We start from the raw sequence: 24,935 nt of genomic DNA on the forward strand, positions 1-24,935 counted from the left end.
AGTGTGACCAGCAACCTCACAAACCGGCTGTCCTCCCTCCGCCTCTGGGATAGATTTGTACCCTCTTGGAACCATGAGCCTAAATAAACCCCTCCTCCCCTGTTTCTTTAGTCGATACATTGTCCCAGCAAGGAGATAAGCAGCTACTACAGTTACCATTCTGCAACCAACTGCTAGCCACTTTGCCTTCTTCAAATTTGAGATATTGTAGCAGCAACAGGTTGAAGTCAGGGAAGGAAAAAACTAATTCATTTGTACAACTCGTAAATGTCAGAGCAGTCCCGAATGAATGGACTCGGCTGCTGCCTTAAAATAGGTACCCAGAATGCATCAGGAATAAGCAGTATCGAATTTACCTTGAGACTTGTGTGTCCAGATCAGACCCTGCAAGAAGAGCTCTTGCTATACTCCCTCGGTGGAAGGCTGAGGCAGGAAGTTTGCTGAGAGATCACGGCCAGCCTGAGTTACATAGTGAGTTCTAGGGCTGAGTCAGACTGACTCAAAAGCAAACAAACAAACAAACAAACACACAAACAAACAAACATAGGGGAGTGGGGATGGGGAGACGAAATAAAAAGAGCAGGTGGATTGTGGGAGGGTCACTAGGACCTGCCTTGTGCCCCTACCTTCCCCTGGGACTGTTGGGCTTCTTCTGCCTGTCCCAATGACACGCCCCTGGCACCTACTCCCCACCTTCCAGACAGGGCGGAGGGACGCTGGCCCTGGCTCAAACTGTGTCTTCTTAGAGAGCCCCAGGCTGCCTCAAGAGGCGGGCACTGCAGCCTGGGTGGCACAGCAGAGCAGTGGCGGGCTTGTCCTGGTCCCTAGCTGTCTCTGCCTGCACCTGTGCGATCCAGAACGCTCCACCGCCGCAGCCCCAGCAGAGAAGCCCGGAGCCACGATGAGCCACGCCTGCGACCGCCAGGATGCCAGCCAAGGTAACCAGCTCATTTCCCTGGCCTTCAGTGTCCTGCAGCTGCTAGTCGGTTAATCCAGGGGACAGCAGGCAGGCTATTTCTGCTTTTAAGCAGAACCGTTGTGTCAGAAGCCCTCACTTTTCACAGATTTTTGCATTTTTGTAGATCTTTTTCCGTTGATTCTAGAGTTAACTTTTGTAAAGTTCAGCCAACTCTGCGGGGCACTTTCGGGGGCAGGGAGATGAAATAACATGCTACCGAAGGCTTTTGCTTGGTACTTGCTCTGCTGCACTAGCTCAGAGTCAGAGTGCCAGCGCTTTCCCAGAAAGACTGACACCTCAGCCTCTGCTTTGGGACAAGGCTTGCACAGCCTCAGTGTGCCATCTCCACCGCTAGATCATTAGCCCACAGACGACCTAATGTGCTTGGGATAATAAAACTGGAGTTTTTGTTGTTTAATGATGAGCCGGTTCTTTGTAACTCGGCTGTCGTTTGTTTCTGTGTCTTTAAGGCAGTATTTACTAACTTTTTGCAGGGAAGGACTTCGGATTATTTTGCACATGTGATGAAATGCAGTAGCCAATCACCGCTGACCTACAGCGAGCGATATGAGCTTGTTTTAATTAATCATTGTCAAAGACTTCAGGCTGGACCCCTAACTTTGTGCGGGGGCCCCAAGCATTTATGTCCCCTTTGAAAGGTGGCTATTGTTCAGATACTCACTAACTGGTTAGTTGTTGACCTTTTAGAAGCCCTCCTCCGGGAATAGCTCCTCTCTCTCTCTGAGACCCTTTGGGAAGGCACTGAGCAGGGCTTAATGAGGCCTCCCCAGACTTGAAAAACTCCCCCTGGTCTTCCGTTCTTCGGGTAGTCAGGTAACCGTGCCAGGGGACCCCAAGGATCAGCCACTCTCAGAGTTGGGTATTTGTTCAGTGGCCAGGCAAGGGCTCGTGCAGGGAGAAACCTTGTTCAATTCATTTGCTGCCTCTTGCTGTTTGTTCCAAGGTGAGTGTCTAACACAGCTACCTCTCCATAGACTTTACACGGGACTTTCTCTCTGTCTTTCTCTGTTTGTCTCTGTCTCCCTCCCTCCTTCCCTCCCTCTTTCTCTGTCTCTGTCTCTGTCTCTGTTTCTGTCTCTCTCTGTCTCTCTGTCTCTGTATGTCTCTATTGCTCTCTCTCTCTCTCTCTCTCTCTCTCTCTCTCTCTCTCTCTCTCTCCCTGTATGTGTGTGTGTATGTGCAAGTGCATATGGATGTAAATGTGAAGGCCAGAAATCAACCTTGGGGTACTTTTTCCTCAGTAGCTGTCCTCCTTGTTGCCTGAGACAGCCTGCCTCATATTGTCTCACAGCTCTCCAAGTGAATTCAGGTGTCCAGCAAAGCCCAAGAGACTACTGTCCCCAGCTCCCAGCTCTGAGATCACAGCACATACATATATGTGTGTATGTGTGCATGTATATGTATATGTATGTATGCATATATACATATATATGGTGTTATATGTTATATTATATGTATATATATATACATATATGGTGTTATATGTATAATATTTTATATGTGTGTATAACAATCTTATACATTCTGGGGAGTGAACTCGGGCCCTCGTTCTTACAGGGCAAGCATTTTGCCTATTGAGAGGTCTCTCTCCATCTCCACCTCCACTGTGGAGCTCAGCCTGGCCACAGATTCTTACGCAGCTAAGAATGACCTTGGTCTCCTTGTCCTCCATCCTTTACCTCCCAAGTCCTCAGTGCTGGGCAAACTCTCCCACCTGAGCCACCCTCATGACCTCTTTAATTTTAAATATGAATTCCTGACAGACCAGCAGGCTTATGTCTCATTCTGTCTTGATGGCCCTGAGTGCCACCATAAGCTTGTTACTGCATCTCCAGCAGGTATGGGATCTCCTGTCAGACTTCATACAGCCTCAGGTATTTATGAGACAATGGGGCAGAGTGACATTTGATAAATAAACTGCATGATGATGCTCTTGCTTTTCAACTCTCTTATTGACTCTGTGTTATAGACCTGTCCGTTACAGCAATAGGCTGTCAGGACTTCTAGCGCAGATAAAGAATTCTTGTTCCTTCTTCGTGTTTTGGTAGATATTACGATCTAGCCATCTTATATCCAGGAAACATTGGGGTATTATTCATATTAAATTCCATTGTAGTTATTAACAGGGAAAGATTCTTTTTACTCAAATTACAATTCTCGCAACTGGATAATACCACCACCACCCATGTGGTACTGTGTGATTACATTTGGTTATTGTTGAAATAGGTTTACAGTGGAAATCTGATTCCCACTTTAGTGGAATGAGTATCAATGTTTTCTGCTCTGTTGAATGTCACTTGCCTGTGTTGGGATGAGACTGGTAGAAGACAGAGATGTTGCAATGAAATTGAAACTTTGATGTTTGATAACAAGACTCTCTTTCTCTCTCTCTCTCTCTCTCTCTCTCTCTCTCTCTCTCTCTCTGTGTGTGTGTGTGTGTGTGTGTCTCTCTCTCTGTCTGCCTCTCTCTCTCTCCTTCCTTCCTTTCATCCTTCCTTCTCTTTTACCCTCTCTGCGAGAGACTTTTTCTTTCGTCCCCTTTAAAATTTATCTTGCTTTGTGTTTTAATGTTTTGCTTACATGTCTCTCTGCATTTCATGTGTGTGTGGTGCCCACAGTGGCTGGAAAGGAGGGTCAAAGTCCTTAGCTTTGGGATTTCAGACGGTTGGTTGTGATACCCCAGGTGGGTTCTAGGAATCACCCTTCTCCCCGTTTCTGGAAGAGACATTGCTCTTAACTTCTGAGCCATCTCTGCAGCTCTGATTCAGGAGTATTCGACATTTGGCTTTGCTGGACCACATTTATCTCAAAGATGCTGCGAGATACTGTTAAATCCGGTTTGAAAATTATTACCAAAAGCACTGTCAATATTTTAACTACGTTTGCAGTCAATTTTGTTTTGGGCTACATTTATAGCCATCCTAGGGTGTTTGTGTCCCGTGGGCTATTGGTTGGACCTCCCTGAATGCAACCCAACCTGGGAAAATCCAGCATGTGGCAGATGATCCTGTCCTTACCCTACCAAGCAGCTGGGAACATGTTTTCTTAGTCCATTAGTAGGCTGGTAGGAAGGAAGCTGGTACGTGTGCAAATGGTAACTCTGGGTGTCCACCCAAGGGTTCTAACTCAGCATGCACATCCTAGCTGCTAACTTCTGACTCTGCAGGGCAGTAAAGTGAGCAGTTCACCTGGAGTGGCATCCTGTGCCTGCCTCTCAAGGACCACAAGAGTTTCACCAGAGAGGACCCTGGTATATAATTCTCATTCCCTGGGAAGGGCAGCTTTGGAGTGGGAAAAATGCAAGAATGGCTGAGTCTCAGATGTGTGGGGACAGGGTAGGCAGTAGGTGCTGCCTCTTTGGGAGAACCTTCTGTTTGCAGAGCATGGTAGACGAGTGGGTTCTGAGAGGCAGGGCCTGTTCTGTAATAGTCCCATTCTCAGAGCAGGTTCACAGATGTTACTCCTCTTGACCATGACAGATGAATTCAAGCTTAGGGTGGTGCACTGAGAGCAGGCAGATCCTTAAGGACCACAGCTGTTCTCCTGGGATAACTGTAGGAATGAGGGTGGAGGGGTTGGGGAGGAGAGAAGAAGACATAAACATTTCTCTGGTCCACGGTCTTTTCAGGTTTCATATCCCCAGATATATGGCCGGAGTCCCATGAGCCACAGTGTATGTGTGTGCGCATCTGGAGGCAAGTGTGCAGAGGTCAGAGGTCAACTTTGGGTGTCATTCCTCTTTGCTGATCTTTACCTTATTTTGACACAGGCTTGGATACTGGCCTGGATGTCACCAATTGGCTAGACTGTCCAGCAAGCCTCAGGGAATTCCCCGTCTCCCCTTCCCCATGCTTGACGTTACTTTACATAGGTTCTGGGGGGGTGTCAAACTCCCATTCATAATGCAAGCACCTTATGAACTGAACCATCTCCTCAGCCAAGATTTAATTGCTTAATTGGCAAAGAGGGATAAAAATAGCCACACTTGAAGACTATTGTGAGAACCCACTAGTGAAGATTATTGTGGCAGTTCAGGACAGGCAGAGAGGGCATGACAGCCGTGGACTTTGCACATGTGGACATACCCCGTCCAAAGGCTGCAAGTGGAGTTAAGAAAGTAACTGTTGAGAGCTAGGAGAGCTAACCCACATTGCTAACTGCTCAGCCCCACTGTGCTCCTGGGCCACTCTGCCGCTGCCTGCTGCCGGTTGACATCAGTCGTTCCACACTTGGAAACTGCTGGTGAGCTTGATCGCCCGGGTTTTCAGAAGGGCTGAGAAGGTTACTTCATACACTGGAGCAGAACAGAAGAGGGAACTCTGTCAGGTGACCGCTGGGAGAGTGGTTTTCCAGAAACAACTTGATCTGTGTAACTTCAGCAGAAGGGGGTTCCTGCTACAGTTAGCTTCCAGTTCTCTACCCCTGCTCTGCGCAGCTAGCAAGTGCTGGGTCACCCACGCCATACATAGTCCTCTTCGCAGTGTTTGTAACTGCCTCTCCCCCGATTTCTTCGCCTGGGGTTCTCCTGAGGTTCAAGGATGGGGACCACTCACACCTAACCAAAGCACATGCAGAGGGCACTTGCTTGGTGAAATGAGTGAGTAAGACAGCGATGGAGTCTGGGGAGGAAGCCCTGATGGTCCAGTGTTTTCCCAGCACACTTGGCGCTCTGGTCCTGATTCCTAGCATCACATAAACCGTAACTGTGTTTCTAGCTGTAGGGAGGAGGACCAAGGTAATCCTAAGCTATCATGAGTTTAAGGCCAGCCTGAGTTATGTGTGACCCTGTCTCATGGGAAACAGGAGGCAACAGTAGATGGCTTTGGGTAATACCGCGTAGTTCCTGAGGAATTCTGCCCTACTTGTCACTGCATTTAAAATTTGAACACACATTTCCCCTTTTTCTCCTTGGAGTTATCCCCAATGGGAGAAATGTATAAGTCTTCTCACATGACACTATAGTCATGGTTTTAAAAACCCGAGTTCACATACAGTTGTGTGGCTTAACTATGCTGGAGTATAAGATATTGTTTAAATGCGTTCTGATTTGTGGTGGTGGTTATATCTCATGCAAGGGCTTGGTCAGATCAGTAACAAAGTATTAACCAGGTTCAATCGTCTGGTGGCTATCCTTCAAGTTCTCTTGTCTTTCGGAGCCCAAGGGGCTGGCTTGGCTCTTGAAGGAAGCAGCCCCGTGCTTTAAAAACACACTTTGAAGGGTGTGAGTCACAGCACTAGCCACTGGGCTCTTGGGTGCTCCTCTCAGCTGACTTTGCTGAACTTGACCCCTTAATTATTTTTGAGCATTTCATGTCTGACTTCCCAGTGAGCCCAAATAGCACAGCAGCCTGGAGTGGTGGCTCCAGCCCATAATCCCAGTGCTTAGGAGGTAGAAGGGAGAGAATCCAGGATTCAAGGTCGTCTTCAGCTATATAAGGAGTTCAAGGCCAAGTTGGGCTAAATAAGGCCCTGCGTCAAACACACACACACACACACACACACACACACACACATAGACACACACATACATACACACACACCCATACACACACAAACACATACACATTGACACACAAACACATACATACATACATACATACACACACAAACACAGACACACACACACATACACACACACACATATATACACAGACACATACATACACACACAAACACACATAGACACACACAAACACATACACATGGACACACACATACACACACAAACACATACACACATACATACATATACACAAACACATACACACAGACACACACAAACACATACACACACACATGCACACACACACACACACACTTAGAGAGTATCTGCTTTTTAAAACAGATAAGTAATTAAAAAGAAACTGAAGTTGGAAGCACCAGTCAAAGCTGGCAATAAGAACATTAATTTCCCGGCCTGTTGTCACCCTGACCGGCCTGCTCTGCCAGCATCACAGTTAAGGGGGCCTTTGTCCTCCCACTGCCTGAAACATTCCCTCCTCGGTGATGTGGACATTTCATGACAGTTCAGGAATGCTTGGTCTGTAACCATTTCCTGTCTTTTTGGGGCCCAAGCCTGAGTGTTTTAAAGCTACCGAAGCTGAGAACCTTCAGTTCTCCTTGGCAAAGCAGCCCGACAGTGCTTCAGGGTGCTGGCTTACAGCAGAGTCTGGCCTCAGCGCTCTGAGAAAGGTTAAGGGACAGACACCTAGCCATGGCTGGTGCTCTACACATGCTCGCCCTCTTTAACTGTTCTTGCTGACTGTCACTATGAGATGCTTATCACGGGCGCTCTGACGGGCCATAGCAATCCTAGCTTTTATGGTAACCAGTGCCTGACTTATGCTGCCTGCTGAGAGCTCTGGATGTTGACCTTGTTCTTCAAAAACCTCACTCTCTTCCCCTTATTCCCTTGAAGCAACGTTTCTCATTGAATCTCAAACTAGGCTCACGGCCCCATTGACCCTGTCTATCCATTTCATCACCCTATCCCCAGGACCTGGTTACAAGTGCATAACCATGCCCAGCTTTTTACATGGGTGCTGAAGATTTGAATTCCAGTCTTTATGCTTGCACAGTGAGCATTCTTACCCACTGAACCATTTCTCCAGCTTCCCTCCCTCTCCTCCATGTAGCGTAGCCCTGGCAAGCCTCCTGAAAGATGGTAAGAAGGTGGCTCCATGTCAGGCAGGAAGTCTGCAGTGGAATACATTACCTCCTGCTGGCTCTCTGAGCAGCTTCATCAGAGGGGTTCAGCATTCTCCCCCCTTCTCCCTTCCCCCTCTACTCCCCTCCCCCTTCCCCTTCCCTCTCCCTCACTTCCTCTCCCCCTCCCCTCCCTCTTCACTCCTCTCTCTGAGAATCCCTTCTTAGACATGGCTATCCTAACTCCCAATGTTTTCCAGGCTCTGCCCCACTTTCTGTCATAGAAATTTAACTCCTGTACCCTCTGTTACTCCTCATGGGAGATTCCCTGTCCGGCTTCTTCAGACCCCTGGATGCTGGGATTCACAATTAGAAAGCATCACCTCCCCTTTCTGTGTAGATGAATCTGTCCACTGTACAGATTCCTCTGCACATGGCTTGCCTCCTGCCTCAGGTACACTCCGAAAACTTATCCTGAAGTTCTGGAAACTGGCACAAAAATCTCCCTCTCTGTCGGACTTATTAGACAATCAACCGTCTTATTAAATGGCTCGTGTTCAGCTCCTCATTTTTCCCCATTAATTTCATTAAGCTTTAGAACAAGATAGTTAAGATGCACACTTTCGTTTGCTGATTAATTTAAATAGTACTAATGGGATGTATTATGGGGGTGATTTTGCAGAGTTCTGATATTTGCAGCTTTTGCAGCTCTTGTTCAAAAGTTCTCAAATATTTCTCGCAGTTTGTTTTTTAACTTTTTCATTAAAATTTAAAGCAATTATCTCCCCCTCACTCCATAGTAATAGTAAAGTGTTGGTATGCATTAAATATTTACCACTAGGGACTCAGTTGAAAAAATGCGAACGCTGAGTTATTTACATTACAGCAGATCATAAAACAGTACCTACGGTAAGAGTCCAGTCTGCTGAAAAGGAATCTCCCATTTATACAAATGCAGCTGGAACTGAAAAGGTGACACACCCAGGAACTCAGAACCAGGGCTATGGCTGGGTAGAAAGTGGATTTATCTTAGTTTCTCCCACTAATTTGTATTTCTTGAAGTGAGTCCCTACTGCTGATGCCCAAAATTAAGAGAGGGAAAACCTGTTTGGAGGTGAAGGTTGAGGGCTCTGTTCTGTGTGGATGTTTTTCTCATTTATTTGAAGCCAGCCTCATCGGCTGTGTTCTTCTTTCCCGCCTGGTTACACCTTCTCTCACAAGCATGAATGTCATCTCTGTTGTTAAACAACAGGTTTCCATTGGATTCTGAAACACGTCCTAATTAATTCTCAGGACTCAACATTTACGGCCTTTCAGCGTTCGTTATCATAAATGAGACAGAGGGAAACAACCGGGTGAAAATTAATTAAAACCACAGAAAACAATCCAGGAAGGGGGCCTGCCATTCTGGAGAAAGATCAGCCGAGTTTCAGGCACAGGACGGAGTTGAGAAGCTGCCTTGAGTGATCAGCTCCTGGAAATCCAGTCAGTGCAAGCATTTAGCGTAAGGACAAATAGCACCTTGACCACTACCTTGCCCCTGACACAAGCACTTTTACGTATTTTTGTTTGTTTATTTATTGTGCATGCACATGTATCCACACATATGGAAAGGCATGCACATGTGTGCAATGTGGCACAGGTGAGGAGGTCAGAGAGAGACTTTTAGTCAGTTCTCTCCTTCAACCATGTGAACCCTGGGGATCAGACTCAGATCTGAGCCATCTCATTGGCCTGTGTGCACTTTTGTGCTTGTCCTTTTGCTGGGGGGAGAGCAGTAGCAGCTGTTAGGACAGTGTTGGGGTTGTGAGTGCAGCAGGAGGTGAGACCCTTGACTGAAGTTTACCAGTACAGTGGGAGTCTGGCTATAAGGAGGGACTATGCTCCTTACCTCATGGACGTGGTGAGTGGCTGAGGAGACCAAGTGGAGACCAATGGAGACCAGTCCTTACCACACAGTGTGGCTCTGGGGAGCTCCAAGGCTGTAGATTGGAAGAATGCCAGCAGGTGGTTCCATGGTTTACAGCAGTCTGCCTGCCTTTGGAACTCTCGGAGGTGGCTCTTGGAGCAGCCATGTCTAGGTCTTCAGGGCTCACTATAAGGCTCTTCTCTGACATCCCCAGGTCGCGCCCCCCCCCCCCCAACTCTTCACTCTCTTTTCCATCTCAGACAAGCGCTTCCTCCTCCCCTGCTCACTTTGCAAATGTTTATTGAATCAGAGGAGTAAATAAATAAAGCCTCTCTTTGGGAGGCAGGTTTTAAACATGGCTTCTCTTGACTAAACCCTCCCAAGCGAAGAGCAAATTCAGTGAAGAATGAGGTTGGAAGAGCTTTGAGTTCTGTGATTCTTTTTTTTTTTTCTTTCTTTTTTTCGGAGCTGGGGACCGAACTCAGGGCCTTGCACTTACTAGGCAAGCGCTCTACCACTGAGCTAAATCCCCAACCCCGAGTTCTGATTCTTAACAGAGAAAATGGCTGATGTGGAGGACACACACACACACACACACACACACACACACACACACACACACACAGAATATTTTTAAGACACCTCTCCAGTTGCTGCTGGGAAGGGCTTTACCTCTGGTGACCTGAAGAAATCCAGGCTAGTCCCTCCTCTGATGCTACCCTCCCCGATTTTCAGGTCACACCCCATGCAGCTACAACTGCTCATTTCCCTGGGAAAGGCATCGCAGAGGCCTCTCACAGGGGTTCAGCACGATGCTGTCTTGAGCAAGATCACACCACTTGGCACGCTCCTTGACCCTGTTGTTTCTCAAATAGGGATCACCGTCTCTTGTTTCGGTGGTTCAGCCCACAGAAGACTGGGCTGTGCTCTCGGTGTCAGCTTGTTTCTCACAAGTCCACCACAGCAAGAATCCCCATGTTCATGTGCGTCTGCTACGCCCACATTGCCCTCCCAATTCTGACCTTCTCCACTCTTTTGTACATCTTTTCTGTATATTTGATTTTATTTTTATCAGATAAGAGGCTCCCATAGAAGGCACAATTAAAATGGAGCAATACTTTATGTAAATGTCGAGCTCTTGCTCGTGATTTGAAGTAACTGATAAAATTTTATGACCAGGTTGGAGGGAAATGCCAGCCTTCTGCTTGTAAAACAGACTGGGCATGCACTTTGTCTCTCACAGAGGGAGGATGGTGCCAGTATTTTGCCTCTTGCAGTCTTTCTACTTTTAAGGAGTGTGTGTGTGTGTGTGTGTGTGTGTGTGTGTGTGTGTGTGTGTGTGTACAGGGGTGGAGGTGTCTGGATGTGTCTGTGGGGGAAGGGTACACATGTGTAAAGGTATCTTTTATTTACCAGATGTAATTGTTGTCTTGGAGGCTGACTGGTGAATACAATCCCCAGTCTTCTAGTTCTTTCTGAACTCTGGCTGGCTGGTTCAACTCAGCTCTTCTGGCCCAAACTCTTCTCAAGCTGACTGATTCAACCTGTCATTTCTCTGCTTCTGACTGAATTGCTCTAACTAACTCTGGCAGTCTGTTCTAATCTTCTGTCTCCTTCTCATCCTCTGGTTTGTTCTGTCTTCACTGCAATTCTGACTCCATAAAACTGTCTCTGACTCATTCTGTCAAATCTTCTTGCTACTCAGACATTATGTTCAAACATGTTTGCTTCCTTTTAAAAACAAGCCTTACTTCCATTTTTTTTAGAATTAAAGATGTGTCCTAAGGGCATGTCCGCAGTCTAGCTGGATCACATAGACCTAGAAGGTTTTGGATGTGATCCCTTGCCAGAGCAATCATGTTGGTGGATTAAAATTCCTCTACATGTATGTGTCTGTGTGTGGGTGTGTGCACACCAGTACAGGTGTCTATGTGTATCTGTTGTGTTTGTGTGTGGGTGTGTGCACACCAGTACAGGTGTCTATGTGTATCTGTTCTGTTTGTGTGTGGGTGTGTGCACACCAGTGCAGGTGTCCATGTGTGTCTGTGTGTGGGTGTGTGCACACCAGTACAGGTGTCCATGGGTGTTTGATGTGTTTGTGTGTGAGTGTGTGCACACCAGAGCAGGTGTCCATGGGTGTCTGATGTGTTTGTGTGTGGGTCTGTGCACACCAGTGCAGGTGTCCATGGGTATCTGATGTGCTTGTGTGTGGGTGTGTGTATACCAGGGCAGTTATCCATGTGGGTCTATGTATATATGGATACAAGTACTCATGTGTGTCTGTGTGTGGGTGTGTGCACACTGGTGCAGATGTCCAATCCTCTGGAGCTAGCAGGCAGTTGTGAGCAGCCTTATGAGGGTGATAGGAACCTAACTTGTGTCTTCCAGTGCTCTTAACCCCTGCACCCTCTCTCTAGTCCCTCCTTTGCCCATCAGCAGTACCACTGAGAGGATCACTAACATAGCTGGAAACTGGGTGACTCACTCAGATGCATGCCTCTTTCACACCGTGAGTGTGAAGGCCCCACTGAGACCCAGGTTACAGCCATGAAGTCAGCTTACTTGAGACTCTAATTCAGTTCCTCATTAATTTGCAGAGTGGTTAGACCCTTTCTGCAGTCCAGTTTGAAAGCAAAGCCACACACAGGACACTTTGAGAATTACCACATGCTTCTTCTGTGTCACCTCTGTGGCTCTCTGTGGTGCAGCTCACCTCACTGCCTCAGGGAGATCATGATCTTTGTAGGTAGAAAACCAAGGGAGAGGAGAGAACTGTTTAGAATCGGGGCAGTCAAAACAGGCCTTTCAGCAGGATGACGGCTTCATAAGGCAGGTGGTTGCCTTGAGACAGAGCTTTCTAAACAATTCTATTTTCCCTTCACCATAACACGTCAGGCCTAAAGGGCAAAATCATGGTTGTCTCAGAGTGCAAAGAGAGTCTAGTGTGTGCTGAAAGGTTATCTGTGAGGCCAAGGGCAAGAGAGGGGAAATGTCGATAAGTCAGCAAAACATCTCCACTTGTGGAATAAAGGGGGGGGTGGGCTGTCACACATTCTCCATTCCATATCCTATCACCTGAGATCCAGTCAAGCATTTGGTTTCTCTGGTGTCCTGTAAACACACAGAAGGCAATTGTGAGGGCTCATCTTCACTGTCAAACTGGTGACATTTAGAATCACCGTGGAAATCTGCCTCTGGGTGTGTTTGTGTGGGAGTGTCTAGATTGGGTTATGTGAGGTGGGAAGGCCCACCTTGAAAGTAGATGGCATCGCCCCCTGGGTTGGAGTTCTGGACTGTAAAAGAAGGAGAAAGAGCTGAGCGTTGGCATTCAATCCTTCTTGCTTCCTGCCTCGATGCAATGTGACCAGCTGCCTCACACTGATGCCATGCCTTCTCTATCATGATGGACTGTGCCTCAAACTGTGTGCCCCAATACAGCCTTCCTCCCTCTCTCCCTCTCTCCCTCTCTCTGTCCTTCCCTCTCTCCCTCTCTCCCTCTCTCCCTCCCTCCCTTTCTTCTTTTTCCCTCCCCCTCTTCCTCCCTCTTTCTCTCCCTTCCTCTCTCTCTCCCTTCCTTCCTTCTTCCCTCCATCCTTCCCTTCCTTGCTACCTCTCTCCCTCCCTCCATTCCTTAAACTGCCATGGTTATCTGTTTTGTCACAGCAATAAGAAAAGTAATTAATACAGAGATGCAGACCATTTCCTCATGGAGGAGGTCACCTGATAGCCCTGTCAGTGGTGATGTTCTCTGAAGATGGATGGGGAGGGAGGGCTACCTTGAGGTCCTCAAGGTGACTCGGATAAGTCATTGATCATGTGATCTTCCAAAGTCCTTCTCTGAGGAGACTGAAGGCAGAGATGAATGGTAGCCTGCTCTACTGGGGAGTCAAGCATTGTCACATAAGACCACCAAGGTTCTTAAAGATCAGGCCAGTGAACCTACTTCAGCAGAAGAAACAGGGTAAATGGTCATTAGATAGAAACCTGAGATTCCTGCTACTTAACCCCTCCTTTACTTCTCTCTCAGTCTATGCAATTTTGTTCAAGCTACATATGGTCTCATGATCTCAAGAGGTGACAGAGTGACACAGCTATTTGGGGCTCATCCATGCTCCTGTAAGTGACCCCTCATCCATGTTCCTATAAGCAAGCCCTCACTCTTATCTCACCTATAATTTAAGCCTAATGTGTCTACTGAGTCAAAAAGCTAGACTTGAGAGGAATCATGATGCTGGTTGGTTATTGATGTTTGCCTGGGTGTCTCAGGAAAGGTGAGACCAACACAGCTCATCTTTCAAGGAGTTGTCTTCATCAGATCTCCAACTAAGATGGGAGCAGCTGTTATGTTCACAGGGCTCATAAAGTCGAAAGCTGTAGAAAGCCACCCCTGCTTACCCTTCCAGCCTCTGTACACTCTGGCACTTCTGACCATGCAACTACCACAGAATTACCTAGGACTGAGAGGGAGTGGCCGGGATTTTGTCTGAGGTCCTAATGACCCTCCATGCCCTGCCTTCTTTGAGGGAAGGTCAACAGACTCAACTTTGTTGAAAGTCTCTTCTTGGTGGTTACAGTTGTTCTGATCAAGATGACAAGGAACACAAGGCTTGGGTGACAGTGTTCCTTGAAGCCATGAGTGATGACTCACACCTATAACCCCAGAGCTCAGGAGACTGGGCAGAAAGAAAGCCCTGAGTATGAAGCCAGCATGGTCTACATAGCAAGACTTCATCTCAAAACCCATCAAAACCCTAAAAGGCTATCATTTTGTTATACAACTAAACTTTTACTTGGGCTTTACCCATAAGATCATCATTTGGATGATGGTATAGTCATTTGAATAATGTAGAGGACATGTTTAGTTGAGAGTATCATTCACCCAGAGAAACGCAAGTACACGAACCACTCTCATCCCAGAAAGAGTTTCCTATGCATATTGTTAGGGCACATGAGTAAACAAACAAAAAGCACACCCTGTAAGATTCGGGTAAAATCATGTGTATCTTCTTTCTTTTCCCCTTTCTTACCTGTGTGCACGCCGCGGTGCATGGGCGGAGGCCAAAGGACAAGTTATGGGAGTCAGTTCTCTGCTTCTCCTGTCTGGGTCCTTAGGGTGGAATTTATGCAGCAAACAGTTTTACCTGCCGAGTTAGCTTGCTGGCCACAAGAGTTTGTGTTTGCTTCTATCAGTATTTTAGATCTGGGGGGGAGTCAGGGGGGCAAGGCTAAGCATTTGAGCACCTACAAGCTTCTTATGCTAAAGATTGCAACCCTCTCAATCACTTGGTGCTAGAAAGCCACTGTTAGGTGTTAAAGTTCATTTTGTGGGCCAGGGATGTAACTCAGTTGATGGAGTGCTTACCTAGCATTAGACTCGACCCCAACACTCCCAGAATCCAGGCTCGGGATCCTAAGCACTTAGAAAGTAGAGGCAGAACCATCAGAGGTTCAAAGGTCAACCTTGGCTACAGCCTGAGCTACAAGAACAAAAGCAAGCAAAGAAACAAGCAGTTGACTTAACTATAGCACTAGGAAATGTTGAATTTTCCCGCTGTCTGTGAAATATAACACGAAGGACTCCTTCTGTGGTTTTTAACAAATAAGATCTTTCCAGTTCAGCACTGTGGGCGCTCTGCTGCACGATCACTTCGGATTGTGTATCGATTTACAGAATCAACTCAAACTTAGCTGGTATTTTATGCTATTTCTCTTCTTCTTTCAGATGTGACTTGAACCAAGAAAAAAAAAGCCATGCAGATAGCACACCCCCTTTGTGTGCATTTTCACTGTGGAATGTTCTATTACCCCATTATCCAGTTTTATTTTAGTGCCTAATTTGTACGAAGTAGTGATGGAGGAGAAAGAAAATCTATGAAAAATTGAATTTTGTAATGTTAGCCAGTGTCCCTATTTTTCAAGTTGATGGCACAACAAAAGAGAATTTCAGAAAGTAATTGTGGAGGGGAAGGTTGATGACAGCTTTGCCCAGAAGTGTTCGATACAGCAGCGCGTCAACTCAGCACTTAATTGTTCTTCTGTTGTTTTGTGGGAGAGGCCACGGGGGTTTAGTGGGAAGGGATGAGGCATAGCGATCAGTCATGGTCTGAACAGCTCCTCTGAATTTACTGTGCAAGCTGGGCGTGCTCTGAGCAGGTTACCTCACCTCTCTGCTCTTCACTCCTGGATTTGCAGAGCTGGGTACATTGCCCTGTTCCCAAGGTGCTCAAAGATTTGTCTAAAATTATGTAAGAGTGTCTATGTGGTTCATGGTGTGATAGTTTTAACTGTCAATGTGACAAGATCTAGAATCTCCTGGGAGACAGTCACGTCGGGAAATTACCTCTTTCAGGCTGGCCCGTGATACTATTGGTGGGGTATTGTCTTGACTGCCTTAATTGGTGTAAGGAAAATTCAGCTTCAAAAGTAGGCTGTGCCTTTCCCTTTGAGGGGCTTCAGACCGTGGAAGGGTAGAGAAAGCTGAGTACCAAGCACACTTGGATCTGTCCCTCTCTGCTCTCAACTGTAGAGTGACTTACATGCCTGCCTTGACTTCCCGACAATGAGGCATCCGCATCCTGAGATTGTGAGCCTAAACAAGCCCCTCCTTCACCACCTTGTGTTTCACTGAGGGATCTTTAAACAACAGAAACCAAACCCAAAAAACTGACATTCAGAACACAGGAGCTCTTTGTTAGACTTGGCTTTTCCAGAGGCAGGCTGGGAAGGAAGGATTTTCAGTGTGAAGTCAGTGCATAGCAAACACCTTGGGAAGCTGGGTTTCCTTGTGAATCCAGAAGACCGAACCCTCCTGGCTAACCCAATGTTTGTGACATCAGACAGAATTTAGCCCATCTGTAGGCCAATGGCGCTGTATTGTTGCTCTCCTTTTGTCATGGTCAACCTCCTGAAAGAAACAATTTAAGGAACAAAGGACTTATTTTCCATCACCATATTTTGGGGAAGGGACAAGTTTGCTTCACTTATCAAAGAAAGTCTGGGGTTCAGGACCAACCATCTGTATAGGAGACGGGAGAGAGGCCAGGCTGCCACCTGCTGGTTTGCCTGCATCTGCCCATTTCTTCTTCTGATCTCTAAGGTGCTGAAGGGAGCCAAGATGTTGCTTTGATTTCTGATTTCTGCCAGATCATTGGAGAGCAATGGGCCAGGAAACCGCCTAGGATAGCCAAGGGAGATCACATTCAATCTTACTCAATCTGAATAAGACAGGTGACAAAGCCCTGCTAGATTTCAGAAGTGCTCTAGGCCTTTGATCATCCTGGGCCTCCTGTTCTTTCCTGTGAGTGTGCGTCCTGTGTTCTTCTGTCTTGGATCATTAATGGACCTTGCCTGTAGTAGCTAATAACTTGCATTTCTAATCTGTGGGAACTTGGGTCAAGATCAGCTGCAACTGTGCATGTAGGCTTATCTACCTGCAGACTAGATTCAGGTCACAGAATTCTTGACTTCCAGCCTGCGTGTGTCATGGGCTAGGGCTTGGGAGACACTGGCTTGGGAATAAGGGTAGTTAGGTCTAAGAACGTTGACTTGCGATGGACTGTAAATATGGCTGAGCCTTTCTCCCTTGCTCACCTACATCCCACCTTGCAGTGTAACACTGCTCTATCAAGAGGTGACGTTTCTTGGGTTCAGTCCCCAGCTCCAAAAAAAAAAAAAAAAAAAAAAAAAGAGGTGACGTTTCTCTTCCATGACCGCCAATCTGGTTCTGCTTGTGGCTTGTTCTAGCACGAGAAGAACGGAGAATCAAAGCTGTGTGACCTCTAATCTGAGATCACAAATGGCTGGGTGACGTTTCCCTGTTCTATCTTTAATGTTGCCATCATCGATCTGTGAGGAAGTCCAGGCAACTTCCCGAATAAGGAGAAGAGGCCCTGCATTCTCAGTCACCTCTGCAGAGTGTGGCTCTGAGACAGCGCGACAGCTGCATGTGACACCAGTCATGTGCTCGGAAGACACCATTTGACCCTGCTAAACCTCCAGGAAAAACACTCTTCTTGATTTAAGCTACTACAGCTGGGGGTCATTATTTATGAAACTATAGGTAGTTACTGTTCCTTCTCTTGAGACCATTTTGAACTAAGCTTACCCAAAGTGAATTTTGTTTGTTTGTTTGTTTGTTTTGCTGTGTTGTAATGTGTGTGTGGACGGCTTTATGCAGAGGTCATGCCACACTTCTGACACAGCTCTAAGTAAATACCAGCTACAATGATATATGATATATTCAAAATAGTTAGGATAAACCGGTTGTGACTACTCATGCCTGCCACCCCAGCACCAAGGAGACTGGGGCAGATAGTTATCCAGCTGGGGGTTTGAGACTAGCCTGAGCTAAAACAGTGAAATCTCAGAGTGAGATTTTGTGCCTAAGAGAAGGATGCTTAAGAAAAGTGGAGCAGGGGCAGACTTCAACAGACTCATTTAACCATTTAGTATCAAATAAAAAAGGGGGTGGGGCCCATTCACTAAGTGACTCCCTATTGGCACTAGACTTTCAAGATCCTAGGTTCCCAACACCTAACCAAAAAATTCATTGTGGTATTCTCTAGCTAGATTCAAACTTATGTGTGAGTAGGTCACCATCAGTGGATCACCCAGGACACAGTCTCGGTGATCTGCTATGGGATGTTTCAGGAATACTTCTCAACACCAGGGAAGCTCGGAGGAAAATGGCCGTCCCATAGAACTCCTGCATTCGCCACACAGGGGGCCAAGTGACCCCATCACTACCGATAGCTTCACCAGTGCCAGCTTGGTGACTCTCAGACATGCACATTTTTCAGTTCAGTGCTTGAACTTTCTGTGGAATCAAGGCAGATCCTGGGCAAACTCCACTTCCCAAACTAGCAATTCAGCGCCAGGCTCATGACTGAATCTCGCATTCAGGACCACCTTAGCAGATTCCCCTTTGTTAAAGAGAGGTCGCATTGCCATTCTGAGCAGCTTCTCCACGAAGTTCTCAAAAGATGGACTCAAGAGTGACTCAAAAAGAGTTTCGGTGAGCTGCACCTCCCGCGTGGGAGCTTAGCTACATGTGACTGCCCCAGCATGTGTGCCGAGGTGTGGAAGAGCTGAGAGGGAGTGTGCTCTTGTCACAGATCAAAGATGACACGCAGAAAGCCCTCAGCAGGGAGCACAGTCCGGGGTGCAGATGATGTCACATCAGAGCTAATCAACAGATCATGCAAATGAGCACCCATTTATACCATTTACTTAAATTTTCATTTAAATTGCCGGTTAAATGGAATACATTTTAAATCCTGAAGTCAACACTTCAGCAAATTGGTTTTAAAACTAGATATTAAATTGCAGCACGTTGCAATTTTATACGTACTTCCGGGATAATTGCTTACTGCTTTAAGAGTACAAAATACATGTCCAAGTAGTTTAGTACAGTTGATGAGACACAGGGAGTAATGTCTTTTTGAGTGTCTTTTGTGGGCGGGGGCAGCAGAATGCAGTCCTTTTAAGTGTATTTTATTTCGCATGTGTTTGTATGTGAATATGTTTGTGTTCAAAGCCATGCATGTACACAGCCCATGTGTGCCAGGCAGTTAGACGACAACTTTTAGGAGTCTATTGTCTCCTTTCACCTTTCACCAGCTAATTCTCCTTTTCCTCCTTCCATCCCAATGTGGGAGTGCTGGGGTTACCGATGCCCACAATTTCATCTACATGTGGTTCTGGTGCTTGGACTCAGCTCACCAGGCCTGGGCAGCAATTTACCTGGTGAACCATCCTCCCAGTCCCCAGAGTTAAGGTCCATGGTCTCGGGCTGCCTGGCCTGGTTCTGGCCTCATCACTTCCTAGCGGTGTAATCTGGTCAATCCCTTTCTTCTCTCTGGCTTCCATTTCCCTGTCTTCGAAGTGAGGGGTAGTAAGGAGTCCCCATAATGAAGATTCCATGTAAGCCATGTAGACCCTTGCTTCGTACAAGTAACCACTCAGTATTAACTGCTATTGCTATTAAATGCAGGAATATTTTGTTTGCCTTATGCATAACCACAACTATTAATGTCATGAATGAAGTTACCCATTGAACTTCATTGAAACCGATGGCTTTCGTTGAGACCAATGGATTCTGTCTGGGCTCTTCTCTAAGATTTTATACTGTTCTCACTGATGTCCAGTATATGGAATTGTGTGTGTGTGTGTGTGTGTGTGTGTGTGTGTGTGTGTGTGTGTAGGGGGGTGTTAAAAAAAGAAAGAAACCCAAACCAACCAAGCAAAACAAAGAACAAAAACAACAAAAGTAAATCAGAATAGCACAGTGGAGACGTTCTGGCGGTAACTGGGTGGCCTCCACATTTCAGAGAGCCATAAAAGTAGAGGGGAATTCTGATTTTCCCAAGCGCGCACTTGGTAGCGTAAAACTGTTTGGCTTTAACTCTCCTTAGTTGGAACTGGCCACAGAGCCCGAGTTTCTCAGGATATCAGTCATGGCTCACTAGTTCCACAGAACATTTGGCTCTTGCTTGCTCAAAGCGGGAGTTGTGTGTGTGGGTGAGGAGGGGGTGGTAGACCCAGGAAAGCTCACAGACCTGGACAGATGTAAATAATGTTGTCATAAAAGCTAGAGGAGCCAAGGGGATCCTGGCTGTTAGGACTCAGAGGTCCCACAGGAAGGAGCCTTGATTTAGCCATGCAGCCAAGGCTATGGCCTAGGGAAGGGTGCTGCCGGCCGGAACGCTAGAGCGGACAGAAGTTCCAGGTTGCAAAGATGGCGGACCTGATGACCTGAGTTGGATCCTATGAGCCCATGTAAAGGTGGAAGGAAATACTCAACTTCACAAAGGCATCTGTGGTCTCCACATACACACTGTGGTCTGCACACCATGGTCATATATGCCCATCCTCCAATAACAAACAGATAGACAGATAATTGTTTTTAATGCCATTAAAGGAATTGTGGTGGTTTGAATAAGAATGGCTTCCAGAAGACCTCGTATATTTGAATTCCTGATAGACTTGTTCAGGAACGATTATGAGGTGTGGCCTTGTTGGAGGAGGTGCATCACTGAGGGTGGGCTTTACAGTTTCAAAAGCCCAAGCTGTCTGTCTCTGTCTCTGTCTCTGTCTCTGTCTGTCTCTGTCTCTCTGTCTCTGTCTCTCTGTCTCTCTCTCTCTGTCTCTGTCTCTCTCTCTCTCTCTCTCTCTCTCTCTCTCTCCTTGTGATATGGATCAAGATGTGAACTCTCAGGTCACACACCAAGCCTGCCAGCCTGGGCCATGCTCCATAGCCCCGTAAACGGACTCTAGCCCTCTGAAAGTGTAATTTCCAAATAAATTCTTTCTTCCATAAACTACCTTGTTCTTGGTGTCTTATCACAGTGATATGAAAAGTAAGACAGAAACCAAAATGAAACTTTGTCCTGGCTAGTCCTATGTCAACTTGACACAAGCTAGAGTTATTTGAGAGGATGAAACCTCACTTGAGAAAATTCCTCCATAAGATCCAGCTGTAAGGCCTTTCCTTAATTAGTGCTTGACGAGGGAGGGGCCAGCCCATTGTGGGTGGGGCCATCCCTGGGCAGGTGGTCCAGGCTAAGCAAGCCATGATGACCAAGCCAGGAAGCAGTACCCTTCCGTGGCCTCAGGATCAGCGCCTTCCTCCAGGTTCAGCTTCAGTTCCTGCCCTCACTGCTGTTGGTGATGAATTGTTATATGGAATGCTGAGTGAAATGAACCCATTCCTCCCCAAGTTGCTTCTGGTCATGGTGTTCAATCGAAGCAACTGTAACTAAAACAGCACTCATTCCGTTCAGTCTTAAAAATCTCAGAGAGTGATAGGGGTTTCACGAAGAGAAGAGAATCTAGAGCCCTAGAAATACAGGTGCACAGGAAGGAAGGTGGGGTACTAGAGCATTCGAAAAGGAAAGTCCCAGAAAGCTCAGCACTCCTGGGGAGACAGAACATATTAGAGGACAGACATATTAGAGGAAAGCCAGAATGAGAATTCCAGAAACGTCCCATCATGCCCTGCTGCTGCTGCTGAGCCAAGTTAGAGCATGGGATGCATGGTACAGGTCTCCAGCCTGATGGACAAAGAGGAGGTGGATATCATTGGATGTGAAGTCTAGTCTTCTTGTGAAGCTCACTGTGAAGATGCTCTCTAGAGCTGAGGGGCTCTTCACCAGAGGAATTCATGAGGTTTAGGTGGCACAGGAAGGGGGCGGTTTAGGAAGCTTCCTTTCACATGACAAGCTGAGAAAGGCAGTAGTGATTGTGGGTTGACGAGTAAAGCATCCTTAAGCCGTATCAATTACTGTCTCTCCTGAGAAGACCAGAAGGTCACCTAAATGGTGGCCTGATGCTCCAAGACCCATGAGAAGCAAACCGTAAGTAAGCAGGCTTACAATGTAGCTCTCACTTGAGAGACTGCTTGCCTAGCATAGGTGCGTGAAGCCCTGGGTTCAACCCATAGCATTGAAGGACCTGGAAGTCATGGTCCATCCCTGTAATCTCAGCACTCCAGACACAAAAGCAGAGGATCAGAAGTTCAAAATTATCCTTGACTATATAATAGAAAGTTTGGAAGAAGCCTTAGCTGCCTGGGGCCTCTGTAAAAATCAGAGAGAGGGAGGAAGAGAGAGACAGAGAGAGAGACAGAAAGACAGAGAGAGAGAGAGAGAGAGAGAGAGAGAGAGAGAGAGAGAGAGAGAAAGGAAGATGGGGTATGGTGGACAGCATGTGTCCTTGACCACTCACAAGGGACTGTTAACTATTTTCAGGACTCACTTCTATAGAGTTTGCCCTCTCGAAGCTGGACCAGAGTGGTCAGACCTAGCAGAGTCTTTGAAGAAAATGGCTTGATATTTGAGTATTAGTGGAGTCTGAGTCATATACCCGGCATCCCAGATGGAACTCACAGTGGGGTTCCATCAAGTGAAACAGTGGGTGGTGGGGAGAGCGTGTCACCACCCGGAGATATTTTACAGTGGCCAGTCCTCTGTTGTGTAGGAGAGAAGCTCATGTACAAGTCTCTGTTCTGACTTGCTCTGTCAGCATTTCACCCCAAGTTCCCCATCAGATCTCAGGAGAAGTGGAGGCTGGAGAAGCAGTCCTGTCGGTGACCAGCTGTAGGGCTCATTCCGCTGACACGATGGCAGCACACATGAGCACAGGATGTCGGCCGCTCTGCTGTTCGTGTTCCTCTACTCCATGGCTGGAATTGGGGCTATTTCAGCTCCTTCCATCCAGACCTCGATCCCTTTATCTGAACTCTGCACTGTACCCACCTCTTCTTTCTTCAGGACTCCTCTGAAGCTGCCAGACATTCTGTGTGGCTTCCTGCTTGCTTTCACAACACCAGGCAGCCTCTCTGCTCTGACTCCAGGCTGCCCGGACAAATCCCAGTTTGTTTCTACCTGATGCTTGCTTGTCTTTACCCTAGGGCAGTATGTTGGTTGTTTCTGTTTCTTCTCTTTCTTCAGCCTTTCATGTCTGGGGCCTTCTTCTCTTTTGCATCCAAATTCAGACAACTTGAGTATCTTTTTCTAACTGTATCTGAAATACCTCCTCATCCTTGTTTTGACAAGTCAAGGGCTTTCCTCTAAAGCATCTCTGAGAGCCAGTGATGGTCTTAATTACTCTGCTGTTGGCTCTTGTCTCATTCATATCACAGTTACCGCCGCTGAATGTAAATTTGTCAGGTGTGTGTGTGTGTGTGTGTGTGTGTGTGTGTGTGTGTGTGTATAAAATTTCTGAGGTACCATTCACCCTGTGTTTTTGAGATCTGGTCTTTCACTGACCTAGAGTTCCCCTAGGTTAGGTGAGGTTAGGGAGACTGACCAGGTAATTGTGGAGATCCACGTGTCTCCACCCACTCCCCATCCCCAACCTCATTGCTGGGATAACAAGCATGCCTAAGGCTTTTTCACTATGTGAGTTCTGGGGATTGAACTCAGGTCTTCAGTTTACCAGCTGAGTCATCTCCACTGCCCTCTTCTCTCTTCTTGTTCATTGCACTGCTTTGACTATCACACACACACACACACACACACACACACACACACACACACACACACACACACGTGCTGATGAGTCCAAAAAAGAAAAAGAAGAAAGAGAGAAACAAAGTAAGAAAGGGAAGTGGGAAGTGAAGGCATAGGTTGCTGGGGCAGTATGCCTCCCTGACCATTATCCAAGGACAACTGGCTGTCTTCGAGGATGATCCAGGTATTGCCCTCCTGAAGTTGAATGGTTGCAATGTACCTGGCTTGTCCATTGAGGAGGTGACCAGATATCTGAATAACTTTGAAGGCCACCTCACCTAGAACCTGCTGCTTCTCATGGTCAAACACAGCACCCTTTTTCTAGATTGACTTATCTCCATGGTCACATGTTAGCTTTTTTGCATGAATTTTCAAGTTTTTATAAACATGCCTTTGCCAGACTCTCAGCTCACCACCAGTGTGTCTCACTGGTAGGAACCCAAGTTTCCTACACTGCCTGTCCCAAGATCCTACACATCATAGACGGTCAAGGAAGGCTTTATAGCTACTTTATTAGAGACACATTTCAAAAGTATCCATCCCCCATGGATTTCAGCTAAGGAAAATGTAACCATCCCTCCATCAATTAATTATTAATTAATTGTCGGTTAATAATTAACATTGTAATTAACGAATCAATACAATTTGACTCAAGCTGGTTTGTTCTTCTCTTCTCCCCTTCTCTTGCACCTAGGTGCCCACTCCTAGCTGATTAAAGTTGGATGCATAGCTTTGTCGTTTATGATTCTATTTTACATTTATAGTCATACTGTAAAATCGTTCTCTGTCCACGCCAGCTTGCTTGTGCTCTCTCTCTGTCTCTCTGTCTCTCTGTCTCTCTGTCTCTCTCGCGCTCTCGCTCTGTGGCATCTGACAGGGTCCCACAAGGCTCAGAGTTACCGAGATAGCAGCCTAGCTGGGCTGTGGGCTTTTCCTATAGGTTGCCCACAGCCGTCCTCTCATTTACAGCAGGAACGGTGGAAGCAGGTGGGGAATTTAGAAGCTGTGCAAACAGTATCAAGCATTGGATAGTGGAAAGTTCTGGTAAGCTGAGGCTCCTGCTAGAAAACATTCTAGAAACATTCTAGAAGTGTGTGTTCAGTGGTTTTTGTTTTTCTAAAATCTCAAGTTTCCTTTGCCTTGCTCCCTAAATATTCTCCTTCGGTGCTTGGCAGTGCCGAGAGGCATGCTTGACTTGATTCTATGTCCCTAAGCACTAGGCTGAGTTCTTGGTACATGGTAGGCTCTCCTTAATTTGTTAATTATGTTACCTCAGTCCTTACCTCGGTCCTCAGCCTTCCCTGGATGGACTCACTGTGCTACGGAGAACCTGGCTTTCTGGCTCTTGGTCTCCAGTATCTTTGCATGAGTTTTCTGGAGAGTTCATTAGTCC

General features: G+C 46.7%; 1 protein-coding gene across 3 annotated transcripts in view; it reads left to right on the top strand.

Annotated features, from left to right (window-relative positions):
• Window positions 1-384: 384 nt before the first annotated feature.
• Window positions 385-24,935, top strand: part of Gadl1 (glutamate decarboxylase-like 1) — a 180,080-nt gene continuing 155,529 nt past the window's right edge. Inside the window, exon 1 of one of the 3 annotated variants that reach the window (XM_008766660.4) lies at window positions 385-938. In XM_008766660.4, the coding sequence (XP_008764882.3) occupies window positions 665-938 (274 nt within the window). In that variant the 5' untranslated portion in view covers window positions 385-664. Of the gene's footprint in view, window positions 939-1,599; window positions 1,923-5,080; window positions 5,222-24,935 lie in introns of those variants that run through there. The other 2 variants (XM_039082694.2, XM_039082695.2) reach the window with 2 other exon arrangements.

The sequence above is a fragment of the Rattus norvegicus genome, chromosome 8 (genome assembly GCF_036323735.1).
Source record: "Rattus norvegicus strain BN/NHsdMcwi chromosome 8, GRCr8, whole genome shotgun sequence".
NCBI classification, from domain to species: Eukaryota; Metazoa; Chordata; class Mammalia; order Rodentia; family Muridae; genus Rattus; species Rattus norvegicus.